Source organism: Esox lucius, chromosome 19, assembly GCF_011004845.1.
Source record: "Esox lucius isolate fEsoLuc1 chromosome 19, fEsoLuc1.pri, whole genome shotgun sequence".
In the NCBI taxonomy this organism is placed as follows: Eukaryota; Metazoa; Chordata; class Actinopteri; order Esociformes; family Esocidae; genus Esox; species Esox lucius.
The window spans coordinates 25,395,493-25,416,898 of NC_047587.1; the positions used below are offsets into that span (position 1 = coordinate 25,395,493).

Sequence of the window (21,406 nt, forward strand, 5' to 3'; positions counted from 1 at the left end):
TCTACCCAAATAAGCAAAACCTCTTGAAAATCTACAACTGTCAATAATAAACACAATTTCATACTTTTCACACAATATGTTTTATTTCTGTCTGCCACATGAAAAGAATACCTTGAACATCTGGGAATTATAGCAGACCTTGAAGAGATGCCTTGAACCTTCTTCAATTAACCACTGTGTCACCAGGAAACCAGTAGCCACAACACACTGGCTAATGAGAGGAAAAGCAGTAGTTATGCAAATCCTTGATTGACAGCATATAATGTAAGATTATATAATTACAAACTCAAAATAAAATCCAAATAAAAATAAAAACACTCCCCTAGCCTATCTTTATTGTGAAAATATTATAGCATGAGAAGTGACCTTCACTGCCACTTTACCTTTACTGGTGGAAAAGTCTTAGGGATTTCTTGTCCACAGGCAAGCAATGTTTCTCAGTTTTGCAAAACAATGTACAGTACTTTGATGGCACAAAGTGTTCCCAATTTCCAGAGCATCCTTCTACTCATTATTGAGGTTATTAGTCAAAAGAAATCTAGGTTTCTGAAAAAGAAATTGAGGGAACCCTGTCTATATATATCTAACAGAATGGGCCGCATCTTTCTCAACAACATGATAGAACAGTTCATATTCCAAAATGTAGAACTGAACTTCTCATTAGAACATAAAATGTTTACAATAAAATCCAAGAACACAATTAAAATGAGGGAGTGGAGGTAAGTGGATGGTGAGAAAATGATAGACAGGCAGAGGAACAATGAGCTCACATCATTAAGAAAAAGTCAACGTTTTATTTTGTATCGTGGCTTTAGTATTCATGTCACAGAGAGCAGTGGGTGGGAAATGTGAAGATTGCTGGTCTGAGGCAAGGGTGTTATTGGTAATATTTAATATGATTCTTTGGATTGCTAGAGAAACCTGGCATGAATGTTAAATTAAACTTGTAAAAAGTAGAGAAATATAGTTGCACACACTAAGGCAACCTGATAACACACTTGGGTGTAAGACAAGAAAACGAAAGGATATGAAACTAAAATGGAAGAATTAACGGCAAAGATAAGTTGGTAAAAAATGTTTCCTTGTCTGGCATCTTCAGATTTTCAAGCTCCCCAGCATCATGCATGTCAGCGTAGGGGAAAGGGACTCTGATGGATCTGCGAGCTCTCAGCAAAAGAACACATCTCATTTTCAGTTGGTGCATGTTGCCTGCAAGTCTCTGTGATTGACATCTGGAATCCGGTGTAATTTCAAATGGGTATGGATGACACAGAGGGAAGGTTGGGCGTTTAGGTGTCGCAGCAAGAGGCCCCCCATCCTCAGCCTTCCCTCATATCCCCCTGCCCACTTCTGGTGTCCTTAGCCGAAATTGTGCAGCGCGAGCCGGAACATGTCATTGGTGCATACCCAGGCATCATTAATGTTCTTCAGGATGAAACTCTGATGAAATCCCATGATGGGGTCCTCATCGGCCTGTAACACAAAGAATAAGCTTAGTAAAGTTGTACGGCAGTGAATCCAATCACCAGTTTCATTTACTTTGACACCAATTGATTCTGCCTGAATCAAAACAAATTGCCTGCACACAATACACATTCCTGTTGCTCTAAACAACCAATAGGTTTGCGGAAAATCCCAATCCCTGATAAGGCACTAATGGAAACAGAAAACCAGTCTTCCCTTTAGGTATCAGTGAAAATAAGGCTTATACAATTCTGTAAGGTTTACTGTCCAGTGATCATAACAGCATTAGAACATATAAATTACACACTCTTAAAATAATGTATAATTTAATCATTTAAGCATCTAAAGAATTTTGAAAGTTTAAGCAGTATTACAGTTTGGAAGTTTAAGCAGTATTAGTTGCTACCATTTGTCAATAATGACAAAGTGATTACAAATCACTAGATAGTTTACTATGGTCTAGGTTCATATTTAAACATATGTTTACCCCCAGTTCATAAATAAAAAAAACTGGTAATAGAGGTTATTACAGAAGTGGAATGGCAAATACTTACTTTAAGTTGACCTACTACCATACTCATTATACAGCTGTCAGGGGTGGGTTGGTGGTCTTGTGCTGTTATACTGTGAGCAATTTTTAAGAAGGGAAGAGTCTGAAAATAAGGAAAATTAAACAAGAGTGACGTCTTGGTAACCGGCACATTTCACCAGTTTGGGAGAGCCTAATGGGTATGGCATTACAACAGGAACAGAGAGCTCTGGAATTTCAATCCACAGAACAATAAGTCACTGCGCCCTTGAGCAAGGCACTTTAATGTAAGTATCTTGGGTGGTATCAGACCAGTAACTGAAAGGTTGCAAAATCAAATCAGTCATCAAGCTAAAAATTATTTTGTTCTGTTCTTGAGCAAAACAATTAATAATTCTAATTGCTTCACGAGTCACTAGGGATAAGTCTGTTAAATTACAAAAAAATTATGTCGACAGCAGGGGTATTCAAATCTTACCCTACGAGGGCCGGAGCCTGCTGGTTCTACCTCATCAATAACTGGACCCACCTGGTGTCTTAAGTCTGAATAGTTCCCTGATTAGAGGGTGCAATGAAAAAATGGAGTGGAACTGTCTTCGAGGGCCAGATTTGAATACCCCTTGTCTACTGTATTGCCATAAATCAGTGAACATCTTGACCTACAGTTGAGATCTTCCACTCTATCATGCTGAGGTATTTGTTTAAAAGGAACTTACAGACAGTTTCTCTACAATTGCTGCTTTTCCCTGGAATTGCTGTCCCTCCCACGTAAGGCATGATGCATCAATCTGTAAAAATTAAAAGCAAAGGCTTGAGTTGCACAGATTAAGAAGGCACATTGGTGGTATAGTCTGGAACAATGTGAGGTGCTGCATGTTTGACTCAAAATCTATTTTAATCATGACTGTTCTAAACACACTTCAGTCAAGAAACTTATGAAAGGATTAAGAAGAATTAAGAAGAAACTGGCAATGCTGCTGTAATCTTATTCTTTGATAAAAACAGAAATATTAGAAGCTTTTTCTTCATTGTTTTCTTTATTATGACATACATGTCATACGTGTCATAGCTGATGCCATTAACCATCGATTGATGGACACCAATAGCACAATAGTCAACAGTAAACTACATAAAATGCTCAGTAAGCAGAATATCAAGGGCGTTAAGACCTTGCGTGTTCTAAAGATTGATAGATGGATATTACAATTATTTTAACAGCATATAGGTTTCAAATGCTGACCGTAATTCTAGGCTAAATCTTATTAAAAATATTTTAAGTGTCCAAGAATTATGCATAATTGCATGTCCTCCACAGTCTAACTTGATGCTTCAGACCCTGTTTCTTTGGCCCAAAACGTTCCTCAGATGAATGCTTGTCAAAACTTGTTTGATCTAGGTCTAGGATCAGTCTCTGAAACACATAAACCAAGTGAACATTTGAACAGTAAAATGGAAGTCAGTCAAGACTACAGTGCTGGAATTGATTACACTGGTTTGTGTTTTGGAAACAACTATTAAAGAGCATGTGCTCACAGTAATGGAGATACTGTATTATTGTCCTAATATTCTATTCACAAAACATCATAACATTAATTTCAAGTATTTCATTAAATTGTTGAAAATCATCAGTAGATGATTTATAGCAAATGTAGAGTTGGATACAGTTAAAAACAGTGTGCAATAAATCTAACATGGCAAAGACTGTAATAGTGACATCAGGAAATACAGGACAAGGAACTAGGATTAATGTTCATTGGTACAGATCAGCATTCAGAGACTCACATATATTGCTCCAAGTTGGGTCCTGTCGGTGTCAAAGAGCTGGTAGTAATGTTGAACAAAGCTGGAACCTATCTGTTCCCAAATCGGCTTTTCCCCCATTCTGAATCACCTGGCAACAAGCACTAGTAGAGGAGGCAATGGTATGAGTGCATAGTCATAGATATTTGGATTTGTGGACAAAAATAAATATGAGATATTGGCAAGAGAGCCCAGGTAGTGTTTTGTACTTGGGGAAAATGAGAAGTCCACATCCAGTTGACCTACAGTATATTGGGACTAGCCTACACTACAGACCTATAGAGGTAAGGAAATAAAGGATATACTTTTTCTAATTCAGAGCTTCAACAACAGAGCCACTGCACAAAGAATACATCCAAAAATGTTATGGTGGCAAAATGAAACTGTAAGGAAGACCAGGAATCCAGTACTATAGGCACTGAAATTAAAGATGCACACCATAAAAATATAAAAGAATAAAAAGGAAGCAAGCAAATGTTCGTATAATGTTAGCCAGTAGTAGTAGGAGTGCGTATGAGCACAAATGGGTCCCAGTTTGTGTAGAAAAATCACCCAATGCATAACATATTCCCAAGTGTTCTGGGGAAAAACATCCACGTTTTCTCTATGCAGATTTTTGAATACTTGCATGAAAACCGCCAAATGGAAGAAAACTGTGTGTATTACGTTTCTAAGGTAGAATTGATTAGATGTTTAGTTAGTCATCCGATGCATGGAAGGAAGTACTATGCCAACAGTGTTCGGTCTTTGTGCACACAACACATAGCTACATCAGAGGGGGTTGGGACGTCTATACAACATAAACAAGGACATTGTGTGCATGGATAGCTTGATGGCAGGCAATGTGGAGCTTTTCTTCATTCTCAGTGAGGGCAGGATTGTCAGTTGAGAGTTATATTTAATTGTGGCTTGTTGCTGACAACACTATTTAAAAGATTTTCTCTGCAAATGTTGACTTGTGGACGGACAGTATCTTTGAAAATGTCTCTTTTGATGTTTTCTGCAGAATTTTAATGGTAAGATGTAGTTAATAAGGTACTTATAGTTAATGCTGTCAAAAGTAAACTTCAAGTTTTAATAGCAAGTTTCAAGGTTTTTCTCCCTCCTCTTCACCATAATAAGTATCGATGCACCGATATATCAGCCAGCAATCGTACTGGCCGATTACAGGTATAAACATAATATACGGTATGTTCAATTTCTTTAAATTTTCCCGTGGTCAGACCGATTGTACATTACAGCGTTTTCGTTGCGTTCATTTTACCGTGGCGCTCAGGCATGTCAAAACCATAGACACTACACTAAGAAAAAGATAAATTCCTGACATAAAATTTTGTTAGACACTTGAATTGCATTTTGAATTTTGGCATATAGGAAGTCTGTCAAGTTTAACACTGTTCTTAAGGTTACTGAGCTCCTGATGTTGTTGGATTTATGTGCACCTTGAGAAACACAGAGCAATGTCCTGAATCCAGCACAGTGAGCACACTATTCAGGCAAGCCGCGCGAGCAACTTCAGCATAGTTTCAATTAGCCGAGAGGGATAGAGGGCGCGCATTAACATTGTGTGCAGTAACTTAGCCTACGGGAGTGGATCACTGAAAGGTACATTTCCAATACTTTTCACCCAAAAATATCATGAAGCCAGCCTTATGTTTCTTTTTGTGATGTTTTTCAATGTTATTTTGATTTTAACCTGGATGACAAATAACAAACTGAATAGCCAGATTACAGCCAGCTAGCTAGACACGGCAAACCACGGACGCATCAAAGGGCTGTTGTCTTCGTTACCATGGTAACCTCCTCAGGCCAAGCTTGAAAACCTACTCCAAAATACTTTCACCTAAGATTAACTGGTGTTGTCTACCTCAAAGAACCTGTCAATGTCATATTCCTCGAAATAAAGTTTTCAATTTTGCTTTATCAAACGAATACATGATATGATTAGTTTCATGATACATCCTATGTTTACCGGTCAGTTTTGTTCACATTGCAGGTGGCTCAGTTACATTGTTAGCATGCTAATTTCCATGACTGTTCAACTGATAAAAAATTATAGCCATTGTTCCTCAAAAGACTGTATCCATGGAACAGTATTTCCTTTGGGTCTTTGTCCAATAACACTATTTGACATCAAACACGCTTTTAATTTGACATGTCAAATAAAAATACATTTCATAATTGTATGTACTGTTATAGGTGGGATAGATCACATCAGCTTTTGCTTTGTACCAGCCTGAAAACAATGAAGCTGCAGTCATTTTGATATTGTTAGGATGGATTCGAATCCATGTGACTATAACCTAGCTCTTTGTTCTATTGAGATTAAACTTCAGTTTATGTAAATAAATAACTAAACACGTAAGCTAGCCAACTATCTAGCTGTTTCCCTATGACAACAGACAATATTTTGACAGATGGTGCAACATGAGCATGTTTTCAACTTAGTGCAGAGCTTTGTGAGCTCAACACGTAATTGTAAATGCACAATTGTATTTCCATATTACTAAATTCATTTTTTGTCACTTAAATTCTCAGTTGGCCCTTAGTCCTGCTGGCAACTCAAGGGTACTGTGTTCCAATATATGAATAACCGATATGTTACTGCTGATATACAGTGTTAACGATTGTCTGATATAATAAGTTAAAGATCACACTGAATGTTGGGACTCGTAAGAAAAATTACCTTTTCCTTAATGCATAGAACCTAAACATCGTTATCTACAATCACTAAAAAAGGGTTAGCATCAGCCATGTAGTTTCAAAATATAAACATTTGCCTTCGTGTTAAAATTTCAGAGTTTATTATTTAAAATATAATGTTTAAAAAGCGTTCCTGGGTATAAAATATAATTTTGTTTTACACATAAAAAAAGTACTTCAGGTTATGCAGTATTTAAAGCGGGAGAAAGTTGTTCTAATAAAGTACTTGAACCAAAGTACTCACTATGCTTATTTGGACGAGAAAGCAAAATATATTCATTGTACAACAACTTACTATCATTACCCCCTACATCACAGCGTTTGTTAGATGCCTATCCTGATGACATTGGCTAACTAGCTAGTATTGTTTTGATCAGTGTACAGTCACTGACATCACATGTAGCGCGTCAGTCATGAAAAAAGCCTAAACGGAGTTCCCACATCCTGTTAAAGGCGATTGGCTGTGTTCAACAAATTCAACGGGACAGAACCACAAATCACCTTGCATCATAGACAACGACTCAATGAAGACCGGTCAGTTATTAGGTACACATGGTACATCACAGTATTCCTACTGTCAAACACGGCCAATCTTTTTTGCAGTAACCCTGAAAACAAGATGTTTACGTGGTTAGTGACTCCGCAGAAGGTGGCCTGCCGTCCGCACACTCCACTCCCCTCCCCTCCAGAACTTTCTACTAAGCTTGCATGCCTCGGCTAACGTGAACCTATCAAATACTACAAATGATTCATTATCCGTCAAACTATAATCGCTAAATCAGCTAATAATGTTCTAAAGTTAAACATTTTTCTTAAACAGCTAACGTTAGCTGACTAGCTAACTTTTCATTTTATTCAGCTGAATTCTAAATGGTTGACTGGTTAGCAAGCAACTTCACACAGTTCTCTCACTTAAGCGAGGGCGTACCATGAGCCATTCATTGAACTTACTTTGTCAGAGCTACATAACCAACCTATAGTAGCTAACTCCCAGTTCAGCTTGTTAGCTTAGGCATTGCTAATAGCCAACCTCAAAGTAACATGGTTTGGTTATCTAGTTAGTCCTGTGATGCTTATGTATTAAAATGCAAATACATGTCTACGAAATAAAATATGCTGTGAACGCACAATACATACACATTGAATGGAACGCACTTGAACACTTATCGGCTGCTAAAAATACCCTAGCTAACGTTACTAAAAATGTGAAGCCTCTTCTGACCGGGCCCAGGCAGAACATAGGCGTGTCCAAATTGTACTTTTGGGGAGCTACCGCCTGTCAAAAAAGGGTATATCAACTAATTCAGTCTAAAACATAAAAATATACTGTTGTTGCCAAAACACAAAACATGTTTTCATTCAATATATAATTTAATACTTTAGAAAAACAACATACCGCGAACCCAAACCGTGCCCCGGCTCCCAGTATGGCGATATTATCAGGTTAGGGCGCATGCTCAGGAATACAGTAAACAGTCCTAATGCTATGTGGGAAATTAAGTTCTTTAATCTACAGCTAGTAGGCACTCCATCGTGATTTATACACACACAACTTATTCAAACCGCTTTGTTGAAGGTGGGAGAATTTCCATTTATTGTGGACACAGGGAGAGGTAGAATGAACGTGATACTGAATAAATTATTACTCTATTTTGTTTATGGAATCGGCCACAAGATGGCATAGTTCTAATGGCACGGTATATGTAAACATTTTGTACTAAGCCATATACTGTTCCATTGAACAATTCGCTAATCTGGCAGTAAGATTGATAGAGAGCTAAGCATGCTAAATTTTTGTATGCCTTTTGGTTACATAAACACTGCATTTCACTTCAAGATAATTTCAAGTGTTTTATTTAATGTCCAATCTGGTTTCCTTGGAAATATATTATGGGTTTACAGAATACAAGTATGTTAGTTAAAATAAAATACAGAGGAGATGCCTGAAGGCTACACCTTTTCAAAAGTAAATTAATCCAGTTACTGTGGAGGGCCAGCTGTGCTCACACTACTGCTCACATCAGCTACCAGGTGATGCTGCAGGGCCAGCTCTGTGTCAACTTTTGTTGTGTGCTGCTCTAGCTCCTCCACTGGAATCTGGAAAGCCATAGTTAGGTTCCAGTCCAGTGTTCTTGAAGGCAACCCTTAGGTCTGCCTCAGTCACCTCTCTGTGAATCATAAAACACAATGCCCTTCATTATCCTTTACAACCTCTTCACTTCCGAAAACAATATTACTTGTGTAAATGTATCTCTGTGGGCATGTGGTATACTCTTTATTTACACTTGGCCATCCAACTCAGTCCTCAATTGGCTGATGTACATGTCCCTCTCTGTTACGGCTTGCCTTTTTACCAGACTGAGAAAGTCTCTGTGTTTTCCATCTGCATCCTAAACAGGAAATAGGGTTAGGGTTAACATTTTAAAGTGAGATTGAGTTTAAGTGTGGTATTATATGACTTCATAGTATATCAAGGTTACCTAAATACTATTTGAGAAGATCAGTTTAAACAAAGGAGTGTGGTTCCAGAGCCCTGGTGGAGAGTGCCTGCCTCAAGTGGAGGAGTTTAAGTATCTAGGGGTCTTGTTCACGAGTGAGGGAAGGATGGAACGGGAGATTGACAGACGGATCGGTGCAGCTTCTGCAGTAATGCAGTCGATGTATCGGTCTGTCGTGGTGAAGAAAGAGCTGAGCCGCAAGGCGAAGCTCTCGATTTACCAGTCAATCTACGTTCCTACTCTCACCTATGGTCATGAACTTTGGGTCATGACCGAAAGGACAAGATCCCGGATACAGGCGGCCGAAATGAGCTTTCTCCGCAGGGTGGCCGGGCGATCCCTTAGAGATAGGGTGAGAAGCTCGGTCACCCGGGAGGAGCTCAGAGTAGAGCCGCTGCTCCTCCACATCGAGAGGGGTCAGCTGAGGTGGCTTGGGCATCTTTTTCGGATGCCTCCGGAACGCCTTCCTGGGAAGGTGTTCCGGTCCCGTCCCACCGGGAGGAGACCCCGGGGAAGACCTAGGACACGCTGGAGGGACTATGTCTCCCGGCTGGCCTGGGAACGCCTCGGTGTCCCCCCGGAAGAGCTGGAGGAAGTGTCTGGGGAGAGGGAAGTCTGGGCATCCCTGCTTAGACTGCTGCCCCCGCGACCCGGCCCCGGATAAGCGGAAGAAGATGGTATGGTATGGTATGGTATGGTTTAAACAAATACATACACCACTGTTAGCATACTCCGTTTGGCCGATATACATCTTTCAGAAAGGGAGCATGAAATAAATACACTGAAGACTACCCTTTGGACTGAAACCCCCCCAAAAAGTTACCTCAGCGTATAGTCTTTGATATGGGAGGCTCCCACTGTTACTGTTTAGCTCAGCTTGAGCTGTGGTAACTAGCTCATCGATGTCTTGCTCTTTTTTCAGAGGGAAGGCCGTTTTCAAGGCGTCTCTGCAAACCAGAGCCCATTCATTCATCCCACTCACTGTTACAATCCTAATGTTGATGACTTTCAAATTTACTGCATGGAATTTGATCTGCATTACCTGAAATCCTTAATGCAGAGCATGCCACTCTCTGTACTGTCACTGTGGATCAACACCTTCAGCAAATTAGACAGTAGATGCGTCTCACTGTGGTATACACTCTCATCTACCTATTTATATCAAATGTATAGAATGAAGACTTCATATACAATCCTTTCTAAAACTCATAGGAAAAAGAAGAGCTTGATTTTTCACATTTGCAAGATCATACACACTTTTCCTGTAAGAATATCATTGAATTGGCTGACAAAGTCATCCTTTTGGTATTGTCGAATGCCCTCTATTAAGCTATAAGCCCACTCTCCAGCCTTTTCACCATGTTGACTCTCCAGATGTTTGTGCAGAAACTCAGACAGATCACTGCATTCATCTCTCTGCAGAGAAATATATTTAAAAGAAACATTACAGTTGGTTTTTGATACTGTTAAACACGTATTTTCCTTGTTGAAAAGAAAGGTTACAGATTACCTTTTCATTATCAATGACCTTTTCCTTCCAGACCTCCTTAATGATTCTTACAACATCTGCCTTCTTTAACCTTAGGTTCTTAAACTGTCCCTCATACCGCAGGTATATTGGCACATCATCAGAAGTACCCTGAGTGGACACAGGAAAAAGACCTACAAACATTACATGTTCAAGCAGATTGGACGTTTATTAAGCAGGAAGTGAGGATTACCAGTCCAGTGAAAAGCTCAGAGGTCTTTCCTCCAAGTTCAGCCAGCAGAATCGCCAGACGCTGCTGGCTGGATTGGCCCTGGAACAACACTGCCCAGTGCTTACTACCTCTTAGCATATCTGTAATCACATAATGTTGTATACATGTTCGGATTAGAAATTATAGTGACTCAAAAACATATATATATACTTTTTATAAGGCAACAGTCCCCCACAAATGAGGTACCGCCCCCTTGTGGCCATGTGAGATAACTAAGACACCCACTCTACTATAGCAACCCCCACCACAAAATTCAGAAAAAAATCCATGTCAAGAAGCAGCATTCACTCACGTTCCGTGAGTCGTTCGAAATAACGTGTGATGTACGTACAATTAAATGTATGTACATACCGACAAAGATCATAGGGCATATTCTTTATGTGATACCTGCACACTGCTCCCAATCAGGCCTGGGGCTGTAGGCCTCTCTGAAACCATCCAGTTCTCCTTGGAGGCTGTCCCTCTGGGATGTGACCTGCTTGTGCACCTCAAGAAGTGTGTCATATTCACCCTTCATCTGATCAAAGTCTTTCTGCAAGGTCTCCATCTGGGACCAGAGCAAACAAGATAACTGATAAAGGTCTAAAGAAAGGAATCTGCTTTGGTTGAATGAAACATTTCCCTGTAATGGACTGTACCTTGAGCAGGCTGTCTTTGTGGATACGGTCCAAAATCTCCAAGTCACGGCGGGGAACAACATCTCCATACTCAGCATGCAAGCGATTCAGCTCCAACTGGGCTTTAGTCAGGTCCTCTCTACACACCTTGAGAGCCAATTTCTCTTTCACTGGGTCCTCAAGTTCCACTTCTGAAAGACAGGACCAGGTTTTTAGGGGTGACATAACCTTATAACCTTATAGTCTTATAGCAAGACAATATAAGGATATTATTTTATTGTAACATATTTTTCCCCACCGTCTTGCTCTTTTTCTGGTTCCTCATCTGGCCCATAGCTCATGCTGGTGAGGTTGGAGATGAGCAGCTTGCGAGCATCACGTTCCTCTCTGTACATCAGGTACTGCGAGGCCAGGTCTTTCTGCAGACAACACACCTGCAGAAGAACACGAGCAAGAGCAATGAAGGACAGTTGAACCCATGCATTCCCACAGAGAGCCAGGATTAGTTAACGTATGCACTCACTACTGTAGTAGCACTGGATAAGAGCATCTGCTAAATTGTTTATATGTGATGCATGGATGATATGAGACAGATTCACTTGAATTAGGTATTTTCAGAGCAGAACTGATGTGAGACTGAAAATAGTGGATAAGCACTGTACCTGGGCTTGCAAGGCACTTTGTATCTCTCTCGTGTTTTCAACAACCTTTCGGAGATGTTGGCGCTCTTGCTTCAGGGCCCTGATCTCTGCTCTCTCCTCTTCCTGCAGGCTCAGGATCCTCTTCTCACATTGCTCTGAAACCAGAGCCAGACGAGCATGGAGGGGCTCCAGCTCCCGTATCTGCTCCCGTAAGTATGCTGTAAAAATACATCACAGTCAAATCAAATTCAACATCATAAGTTATATATGAAAGTCCTTCCATTCAACCTGCTGTCCAGACTCACATTCACCAAACCAATATGCCACAATCTGAAATATTCCATTCTGCAATGTTACCCACCTAATGTGATTTCATATTCATTTTTTATGGCAGCCAGAAGAGGCTTGTAAGTTTTGAAGTCGTCAATGAAACAGTCAAAGACCTCCCGATAAGCCTGCGTATGACAGATTGCAGATTTTGTGACTTGTACAATAAATAAATCTTTATTGTACACTTAATTTAGTGTGGTAAATAACAAAACCACGGAAATTATATTAATAACATGATCTGGCAGATGGATGGGACCTGCAATTTCCATTCCTGGAATTTTGGTTGTTGTGGGTCAAGAGTCTGAAGCTCCCTCTTCAGGTAGCTTTCAAGCTGCTTCAGGAATCGTGGCTTCCCAACGAGGCCACCAAACTCATTACCGCATCTGTAGCACATCATGTATTTTAGTAAACCTTTACAAAACAAAGTGTGTCAGTTGTTACAGTACTCATAAATTACCCATGGTTCCTGATCTCTCCAACTGAAGTATGTCTCCTCCCCCGCTGAACAACTTGAGAGGTGACATGGGCAGGCCAGGTAGACAGGTAGCCTGAGGTACAGCCAATCTTATAGATACAATTAAATAAAATGTACACATGAATTTGCTTTCTGGATGACCCAAGTGTTCTAGCAAGTATATGTGGTGTTCAGTTGCTAAGTGAAGTACCATATCAGAAAATGTAGCTAGCCAATAACATTAGCTATAGTTACATTATCTTACTCTGGTTGATGATGCTCTAACGTTACATGAGCCAGCACCTCCAAGAAATGCCTCTTGCCGCCTGGTTCTTTTTTCAGAGTTCCCAAGTTGGCACTCAAGTCTGAAAGAAAGATTAAACCAAAAGTCAGCTGACAACAAATTGTTATTATTGATTAACGTTAGCTAGCATACCAATATTAGCTAATTATACGTAAGCTGAGTAACGTCGTTACTTACAGCTAATTCAGTAGCTGTCAATTTTTTAAATATATATATATATATATATATATAAGTAGAGGACACATGCCGTTCAAATGACGATAACGGTGGTAATGTCATATCGTTTTCTGTTGACATGATGATGATGATGATGATGAAGCAAACAAGCTAGCTAGCTACTTAGCTTGGTATTATATACATTAATAACATCTAACCCTTCTACTCAGGCACACGGACACCGCTGAACGCTTTTATATTTACCATGTTGCCATAGAAATGAAGGACCCAGGATGGACCCCAATAGTAGACCATTATGGCACGGGACCTTGCCAGGGAGCCGAATGCTTAAAATTATATATTTGACCTGACTCACGATTTAGTGAATCTTCACTGCATGGAACAGTTTCCAAAATGTTTGTGTTCTCTTTTTGAGCACAGACATTTTGCTCGAATCAAAGCAATAATCTTGAGTGGAAGTGAAGGCTGCTGCATAATCATCCACAAACACAACCAGGATTATTAGTTTGAGAGCTATTCGATTAACAAAAACTTGATTATTATAGGCCAATAATTACATATAATATTGAATTGCATTTAACTAATGTGTCTTCGTTATCTGCCATAAAGTAAGCCTGGGGAGCTCAACATGTATTAACAGTTAAGTGCAAGCAACCGCGTACAACCAACAAAACACTACATTTCCCTGCTTCACTGTCATTGACTCAAGCGGAAAAAATACATTACGGGGAGGGAGCGAGGATTCTGTAGTTGATTCTGAAGATTTAACTAGCGGATAGCCAAGCATTTAACTACAGTACCCATGTCACAGTCATTCCTAATGTATCGCGTCGACTATCCGGGGATATCACACCACTGCTACTTCTCTCAGTCTATCTCACTCTCTCTCTGTGTCAACGGATTGACATAGCTAGCTAGTAGAGTAGAAAACAAGCCAAAAGAAAACATCTCAAGCCGAAAATGGCAGAGCTTGGAGTGGGGAGTCTTCTGTTGGGGGATCCTACGTGTAATTACCAAGAACACGAGTTAAATGAACGACTGAAGCGCCTCTATCCTGCCGTTAATGAGGAAGAGACACCACTACCCCGATCTTGGAGCCCCAAGGATAAATACAGCTACATCGGTCTCTCGCAGAACAATCTTCGGGTGCATTACAAAGGTATAAAGATGTGACAACTAGTATAACATATACTACCCAGATTGCTGGAATCTGTCATTTACGCTAGACTCTCCAGGGGGTTGCGTCGAGTCTCTGAAAAGCGATTATGTGTAGTACAATCTCCCCGATCTAGTTTGAGCTGCCTCTCGGTCCCTCTTTGCTTTGTTTCATAAGAGCAGAGCGGAATGCCCAAATGGTTGACAGTGAACGTGCTAACCATGACAGTATTCAAGCATATCCGTTTCTTTTGACTTGCTAATGTTAAACTCCACGGTCTCTTTGTTTACAGTTTTATTTTGCTTTACCACAGCTTGGCTACCTCTCATTTGATCATGGCTATCTAAATATTAGCGTAGCTATCTAAGTGAACTAAAGTAGCGTTATGTCACAATATACCAAGCTAGTTAATAACAAACGACGCACCACCCCCAGCTAGCTCACATAAACTAGGTAGCTAGTTAGCTAGGTCGCTAAAGGGATGGCCGCCTACACAGTATGGTCGCGTATTTAGCTAATGACAACTAGCTAACAACGTTATGCAAGCCAATGATGTGCCAATTGCACGCCATCGCTATTGCCTCAAAATGCTGTACTTTAGATAGCCAATGAATAGCCTGCAAACATCTCATACTTAGTGCATAACGTTACTATCGAATTGCATCAACGTTTTTAGTATCCACTTCGCTAGCAACCAATATAAAATGTACTAACGTTAACGGTAAAGCTGTCCCATAACGTTAGTTTGCTTAAATGTAGCTATCGCTTCTTGGTGCTAGCGTACAGCAACATGAAAACAAATCTCTGTCGCACGGTTGCGGTAACCCACCACTGACTAGACGTTACAAATTGCATGCATTTTGTGATCAAATGACCACCAGTGGCAGTTCAGAACAGGGAATATTGAACATTCATGAACACGTTCACGGTGTCTGTTCTAATTCTATATATACATTTTGGTTTTGCATAGGTTGTATTTTTGAACCTACGATCGAGCTGGCTAATGTTAGTGAGCATTAATAGGAGGATTCCGTTGAGATCTTTAGCTGTGCTTTCAAAAGAACAACAGCGGCTTCTTTCACCAACCCAGAGAGCTGCTACATTTTCAGTTGCTGCAGAGGGGCTAATGGAGGAGGCCTTGACGCATTTGCTGTCTTACTGAAAAGATCTGCTCTTAATCAGATCAGATGCTGTTTATGCGGGTAGTTGGAGATTTTGACCAACTACTTTTTGTGGTGCAAGCAGTAAGACTGTATAAATACAATTGCTTTAAAGATGTTTATTTATTCTACACTAAACCAAAGCAGTACTTACTCTTTCCAGATATCAATCTATTATAATTACATTGTGTGTGGTTTAATCGTTAAGAGTTTAACATCATACATGTTCATATTACATGAATCACACAACAGTAGGAATATTGACAGCTATGAAAAAATATCACACCTGAAGGTGGATTCAGATGTGAAAGACTATAAAGTCAATTTCTAGAACAGCTGAAGTTCTGTTAACACATGCTGCTCAATTCTGATTTTTTTCCCACTTTGATGTGAAAAAGATCTGATGTGATTGGTCAAAAGGCCAATTTGTGTAAGTAGCAGAATTGAGCAACATGTGTAACCCAACCAAAGAGCATTCTTGTGCTATGATAAAGTTCTGTGTTTTGGTCCCGTGGCTACCACGCTGTAACAGCCTCCAGCAAACCTCTGTTCATGTGGCGATACTGTGTGAGAATGAAGTCCTGCATCTAGCTCATTGCCAATATCTGCTTTTGGCAACGTCCTTAGGTCTATGATAGGCCTGAATCTACAGAAATGTTATTCTAGTTGTGAAATCTTTAAAGGTGGCTGTGGTGGCAGTGGTGCTGGATTCTGGCCTACGTAAAATGTTTGGACTTGACATTAAGGATTCCACAATAATTTGTGACTAACATTTGCATAATGCAATTAGTTGATAATGGCTGTGTGTTTGTTTGTTTGTTTGTTTTTTAAGCTGTGTAACATGGGTGGATGTGTAGAGCAGGGATTGTGGGACTACAGTAGTCGGATGTGGGAAAGGATTTGTTTGGGCATTAGTCTGTAATCTAAAGTTATAGGCTTGTTACAACCCCTTACATCACAGAAGCCACAGTGTTGTCAGGACCTATACGTATGTGATAGGCCAGGGCTACTCTACTATTTTAGGTCTGCCTACCCTGATTTAATGGGTGAAAAAGGTGCTGATGTATTGTCATTTATCAGTGTAGTAAGTAACAAATAATTGGTTGAAAGACTGTTTGAACCAACTTAATTATTGTTCTTTTGTAACAGTAATCTATAGCAAAAATAAACACAACAGACAATCTAATGATTTCATGTTAGTTTTTTTTGGGAGGGGAGAGGAGAGTAGCCTGTAGGCAGCAATTAAATTGACCTGCGAAACATCAAACAAGCATGACAGGCAGGGAGGCAAGCAATAGTGATTTTCTGTGCAAATATTGGGATGCAGTGTATTTCTTTTAGATACTCAGCCTATGTGGAAGAAGAATAACAAATATGACAATCTCTTAAACACTGATAGTTTTGCCCAATGTAATGTGTAGACTGCTCTTTACTTAAATCCACATTCCAATAAAAAGATCAACATCATATTTTTGGAGTGTTTGTTGAAATTGACAAGTTTTCCCCCAGCTGTTCAGGATATGAGGCAGAGACATAGCCTAAATTATTGTAGATCAGATTGTTTTATGTTTCAGAAGAGGCTGAGGTAAATAGAGGAATGTGGATTTGTGTTTTTAAACAACATATGTGCAGGACGTGGTGTGGATCCGTAGCTATGAGAACAAGGTTTCCGAAGGAGCAAACAGGGTGGGGCCTGGTAAAAAAAAAAAATCTGTAGCCATGACCCCAATTTTTTTGGGTAGCACAATATTTTGTTTACAGACACTGGTAAAATATTAAAATGTATGGAGATATAGCCTACATTGAGCCTATATTAATTGTACCATCTGGGTTGTTGGTTATTAGGCCATGTATTTCCCCAGATTAGCTTGTGGATACCATTTTTAGGTCTCTATGTTTAGTATAATTTTTTTGTTGGTATTTTACATCCGTATACACAATTACTGGAAGTCTATCAAGCTAGCAGATACCATAGACTTCCATTTATTGCCATTGCTTGTTAACAGTTGCGGTAGTGTTAGATTGCCACTTTCTTCACACTTCATGCAGAGACATTCAGATTGTATCCAGAAGGTCATGTGACTTTGAGAAAGAAGATAAAGGGCCTCATTACTAAAATCTCAAAATATTGCTTTAATCCAACTTTTTTCAAACCTGAAGTACTTTTCTTTACTGTAAACTTTCCTTTGTGTGCAATAAAAAGTTGTACTGGTATAGCTTCCAAATTTGTTATTTTTTTACCCATAAGTAAAATTCTCCCATCAAAGTTTATCATTTCCTATTTTACTTTTGGGGGAAATGCCATTAACGTGATTACTCTAGTGCAAAGGAAGGAAGCAAAATCTCCTCCCTTGATAAAGTAAAATGCTCTGCCAAACCTTATCCTTCTGCTGATTTTACTTATGTTTATACTGTTTGGAAAGTATTCAGACCCACTGACTTTCAGCAGATTTGAATTTGATATATATATAGATAGTTTATTCAGTTTACACAAAATACCCCATCATAACAAAGGAAAAATGCTTTTATAGAAATTTGTGATAGTGCATTTAATGTACATGAGTATTCTGACCCTTAATTCAGGATGTTGTAGAAGCATCTTCTGCAACAATCCCCTTTTTATGATTTTTCTTGGGTATTCCTCTGCAAGCTGCGTGCATTTTGGATTTGGGCAGATTCTTCCTTGTCGATCCTCTCAATCCGATATGATGCGGAGCATCAGTGAACTTCGATCTTTAGGTCTCCCTAAAGATGTTCAATTGGGTTCAACGCTGGGCTCTGGCTGGGCTATTCAAGGACATTCACTGACTTGTCCTGAAACCATTTCAACATTTTCGTCTCTAAAAGTTTGGTTTTGGTCTCGTCAGACCATAGAATCTATTTGATTTATGGAGTGCTACAGAGGTGCTGGTCCTTCTGGCAGGTCCTCTTATCTTACTAAAGATGTCTGGACAGGTAGCAGCCTATCTATCAATATTTTGTCACACCCCCAGCGGACAAGTAAGACAAAAATTTCACAGTGAAGCAGACAGACAATAATGGACATGAAAAGCAAATATGCGCCTGCTGCCATAGAGAGAGAGTGTATTTCCAGATCAGAATGGGGAGGACACGTTTAAACTGAGGAAGCACAGCATAGTAGTTGGGGTACGAACATTGTTCAGTTACGTTCTATTAAAAACACTCCATTTTAAGATTCTAAATGTGATTTGGTCAGACTGAGCACCATGAGTGGATGCCTTAATTGTTTATGGACCCAATACATGCGGGCTGCTTCATTTGTGAAATGTCTGGTAAATTAAAACGCAGCTGAACGGAAACCCTGGTGTAATTATAGCTTCTGTTCCAGCATGGGCAGCACAATTGAGGCAATCTGAAAGTTACAGTAGTGCATTTTGGTATACTTTATTTCCTAATGCTCCCTGATGACTTAGTAGGTTTGGTCATATGACCAACCAGGGCCATCAGGAGGTTAAACCAATCAAGTTGAAAGTCCCACAATTTTTGAAGGCCTTTGAAATGCCTTAAATGTAAATTAAAATGTTTTGTGGACAAAGTCACTATTAAACACATTTGTTTTAAGGCTTAATTAATAATGTTAATATACACACCTATATAGATATGTAAAAGTAGGTATACCGAGTTGAAGGTTCAAGTCTGAAAGATATAGAGCTATGTTCTTTAATGACTGCATTGCATCAGAATGGTATTGGGAAGTTAATGAAAACAGCTAAGATCAGGTAAGAGCATCAAGAAATAATTCACAGTAGAAGGGCAGACATGCATTGCTTTGAATTGCGATTTTGTCACAGTCCCTCTAATGTGTTGTGCACAACATTTATTGTCACAGTGGGAAACGGATGACACGTATATCTTCCTGAGCTACATATCTTTTCAATGGTTATAATAGCTAATGGCTCAAACAATTCCAAAGCTTTTCAGGAAACTGCCTTTTTCATCCTGTTGATACCTACTGTAGCAGTAAACCACAGCTGCCATTTTGGTATGGCAGTATCAGCCAAACGGCTCCTTTTTGGTTCATTGTGACGTGCCATTACATGTTGTCACGTCATTTTTTCAGAGTCTGGGTCAAAAGAGGAATTAGGGAAATTAATCCAGAATTGTGATGTTTGTGTACATGTTGCCTAACCATGCTCTGTGATTATTTTAAGCTGATTGTAATGGTTGCCCAGAGAGTGGGGTTTCTGTCTTCTGAAGAACCGGTCATGCATTCAGTCAGAGAGGTGACATCACCAGATTGTGTGTTGGTTTCCCCCTTGTTTCTATGTAAAGCTATGATGCAGGGTTTGCAAACACAGAAGAATCTCTCCCACACATTCACATTTCTTTAGGCATCTATTTATTTATCCTCTGATTTTGTGGGTTGTTATGCACTGCATTCCGGCTCACCATTGTGTTTTGACCATGAGGCTATATCCTTATCCTTATACTCTGGGTCCTTAGAAAGACTCCTGTCAAAATAATAATAATCTAACCAGCAAAGGTATGGTAAACCTTCCCCACATTATGGTTTTTGACATAGCAACAAAATACTGTTTTAACAGCCAGGCAGTGTATCATGTTGCTCAGACTGCACATTGTAACACTTAGTCATGTGAAAAGCTATATTTTCTATCACATATTTGTACATAAGTACAATCTTCACTTAAATAGTAGTGACATGTAACCTAATTTCATAAATGACACTTTATGCTTTGAAATAATATATTCATAAAAAGTCAGCAGAAATGCACATTTGTTGTGTGGAAGAAAAATGTACACCCCTAACTTCAACCTTTTGACCTTGCTGAAACAGGTTTGTGTAACCATTTCATGTAACTGTCTTTCAGTCTCTTACATCAGCTGGATTGAATTTTTGCCCTCTCTTCTTTACAGTACTGCTTGGACGGTGTTATGTTTTGGTTCTTTTTTGTATGCCCAGTCTGCTTCAAGACCCCACAGCATTTCAATAGGATCATAACCCTCGTTATACATTCCACCGTTAATTCACCACATTTTTCAGATATCTACTTGAAACTAGAAATGCAATCTTTATCAAGTTTAACATGGTATGTTTTTAACTTCTGAACTGGATGATGGAGCAGTTTAAAAAATTACATTTTACATGCTGATATTGACTTTTAAACATTGTGTTCACTGCTTTGGTAAAAGAGCACTGTAAGAGAGTGTAAACCGATTTCCTCAACCGTTTTCAGGTTAGTTGCTTTATTACAACTATGAAATGCAGAAGAATCATGTTTTTGGTAGTATTTGCATTATTTAACTACACATCTCATATGATTGTGTTATTTTCACCCCTTCTGGGTAATCCTATTTTTCACATTTCTATTCCAGTAAAAAAGGTTTTAGCTAATTATTGACATATTAAGCACTATCATTCAATGTTTTTCACTTAACATTGTCTTTGGAAGTATAATTAACATGTGAAGCATGGTAAAGTAAAACATACAATATAATAATCAGTAAATCATAATTGCTTGAATTTCAACATGTAAATCATATTGGCACCTAAGTTTTGTGATAATATTGTCTCGCAAGGTCCTTTCAATTCCTAGCCCTGGACTTCATGGTTAATTCAATGATGGCAATTTGGCCAGGCCCTGACACAGCAAACCAGCCCCACACCATATTGCCACCGCCTCCATGTTTTATATCCATTTGATATCCATTTGATATGAGGTTCTTGTGTTCAAAGGCAGTGTTTTCTTTTGGCAAACATGGAATCTGACATTGTGGCCAAGCAACTCCACTTTTGATTTCAGTAGGTTTCATAGTTAATCTTAAGAATTTTT

General features: G+C 39.3%; 3 protein-coding genes across 12 annotated transcripts in view; 1 reads left to right on the top strand and 2 right to left on the bottom strand.

Annotated features, from left to right (window-relative positions):
• Positions 1 to 61: 61 nt before the first annotated feature.
• nutf2 (nuclear transport factor 2) lies at positions 62 to 7,993 on the bottom strand. 5 transcript variants are annotated; one of them, XM_010883880.4, is made up of 5 exons: positions 7,448 to 7,587; positions 3,776 to 3,897; positions 2,710 to 2,781; positions 2,019 to 2,117; positions 62 to 1,473 (listed from the first exon to the last, which is right to left on the bottom strand). In XM_010883880.4, exons 2-5 carry the CDS (start codon positions 3,872 to 3,874, stop codon positions 1,360 to 1,362), a joined length of 384 nt encoding a protein of 127 aa, XP_010882182.1. In that variant the 5' UTR covers positions 3,875 to 3,897; positions 7,448 to 7,587; the 3' UTR covers positions 62 to 1,359. The 5 variants fall into 5 exon arrangements, with proteins under 5 accessions (XP_010882182.1, XP_010882180.1, XP_010882179.1 ...); XM_010883878.4 differs by lacking the exon at positions 7,448 to 7,587 and adding an exon at positions 6,998 to 7,364; XM_010883877.4 differs by lacking the exon at positions 7,448 to 7,587 and adding an exon at positions 6,792 to 6,922.
• Positions 7,994 to 8,334: 341 nt separating this feature from the next.
• Positions 8,335 to 13,510, bottom strand: tsnaxip1 (translin-associated factor X interacting protein 1). Its single transcript, XM_010883871.3, has 16 exons — positions 13,348 to 13,510; positions 13,062 to 13,161; positions 12,800 to 12,906; positions 12,599 to 12,725; positions 12,374 to 12,467; positions 12,034 to 12,230; positions 11,670 to 11,805; positions 11,393 to 11,562; positions 11,142 to 11,301; positions 10,716 to 10,834; positions 10,505 to 10,633; positions 10,252 to 10,410; positions 10,037 to 10,146; positions 9,818 to 9,941; positions 8,780 to 8,886; positions 8,335 to 8,664 (listed from the first exon to the last, which is right to left on the bottom strand). The coding sequence occupies exons 1-16, from the start codon at positions 13,395 to 13,397 to the stop codon at positions 8,553 to 8,555; spliced, it is 2,001 nt and encodes a 666-aa protein (XP_010882173.2). The 5' UTR covers positions 13,398 to 13,510; the 3' UTR covers positions 8,335 to 8,552.
• A 361-nt stretch (positions 13,511 to 13,871) lies between these two features.
• The window catches only part of ranbp10 (RAN binding protein 10), a 35,924-nt gene continuing 28,389 nt past the window's right edge, over positions 13,872 to 21,406 (top strand). The window contains exon 1 of one of the 6 annotated variants that reach the window (XM_020056816.2): positions 13,872 to 14,436. In XM_020056816.2, the coding sequence (XP_019912375.1) occupies positions 14,238 to 14,436 (199 nt within the window). In that variant the 5' untranslated portion in view covers positions 13,872 to 14,237. The remainder of the gene's footprint in view (positions 14,437 to 21,406) is intronic. The other 5 variants (XM_020056815.2, XM_020056814.2, XM_010883872.4 and 2 more) reach the window with 5 other exon arrangements.

What these genes read in the sequence shown, in the direction of transcription:
- tsnaxip1 (XM_010883871.3), bottom strand. Translation starts at nt 13,397, where the DNA reads ATGTCAACAGAAAACGATATGACATTACCACCGTTATCGTCATTTGAA. An exon ending in GGAGAGATCAGGAACCATGG is followed by an intron (nt 12,726 to 12,799) that starts GTAATTTATGAG and finishes GATGTGCTACAG; the next exon opens with ATGCGGTAATGAGTTTGGTG. An exon ending in AAAGTGCCTTGCAAGCCCAG is followed by an intron (nt 11,806 to 12,033) that starts GTACAGTGCTTA and finishes GTTCTTCTGCAG; the next exon opens with GTGTGTTGTCTGCAGAAAGA.
- nutf2 (XM_010883880.4), bottom strand. Translation starts at nt 3,874, where the DNA reads ATGGGGGAAAAGCCGATTTGGGAACAGATAGGTTCCAGCTTTGTTCAA. An exon ending in CAATTGTAGAGAAACTGTCT is followed by an intron (nt 2,118 to 2,709) that starts GTAAGTTCCTTT and finishes CCTTATTTTCAG; the next exon opens with ACTCTTCCCTTCTTAAAAAT. An exon ending in TGGTAGTAGGTCAACTTAAA is followed by an intron (nt 1,474 to 2,018) that starts GTAAGTATTTGC and finishes TTTGTGTTACAG; the next exon opens with GCCGATGAGGACCCCATCAT.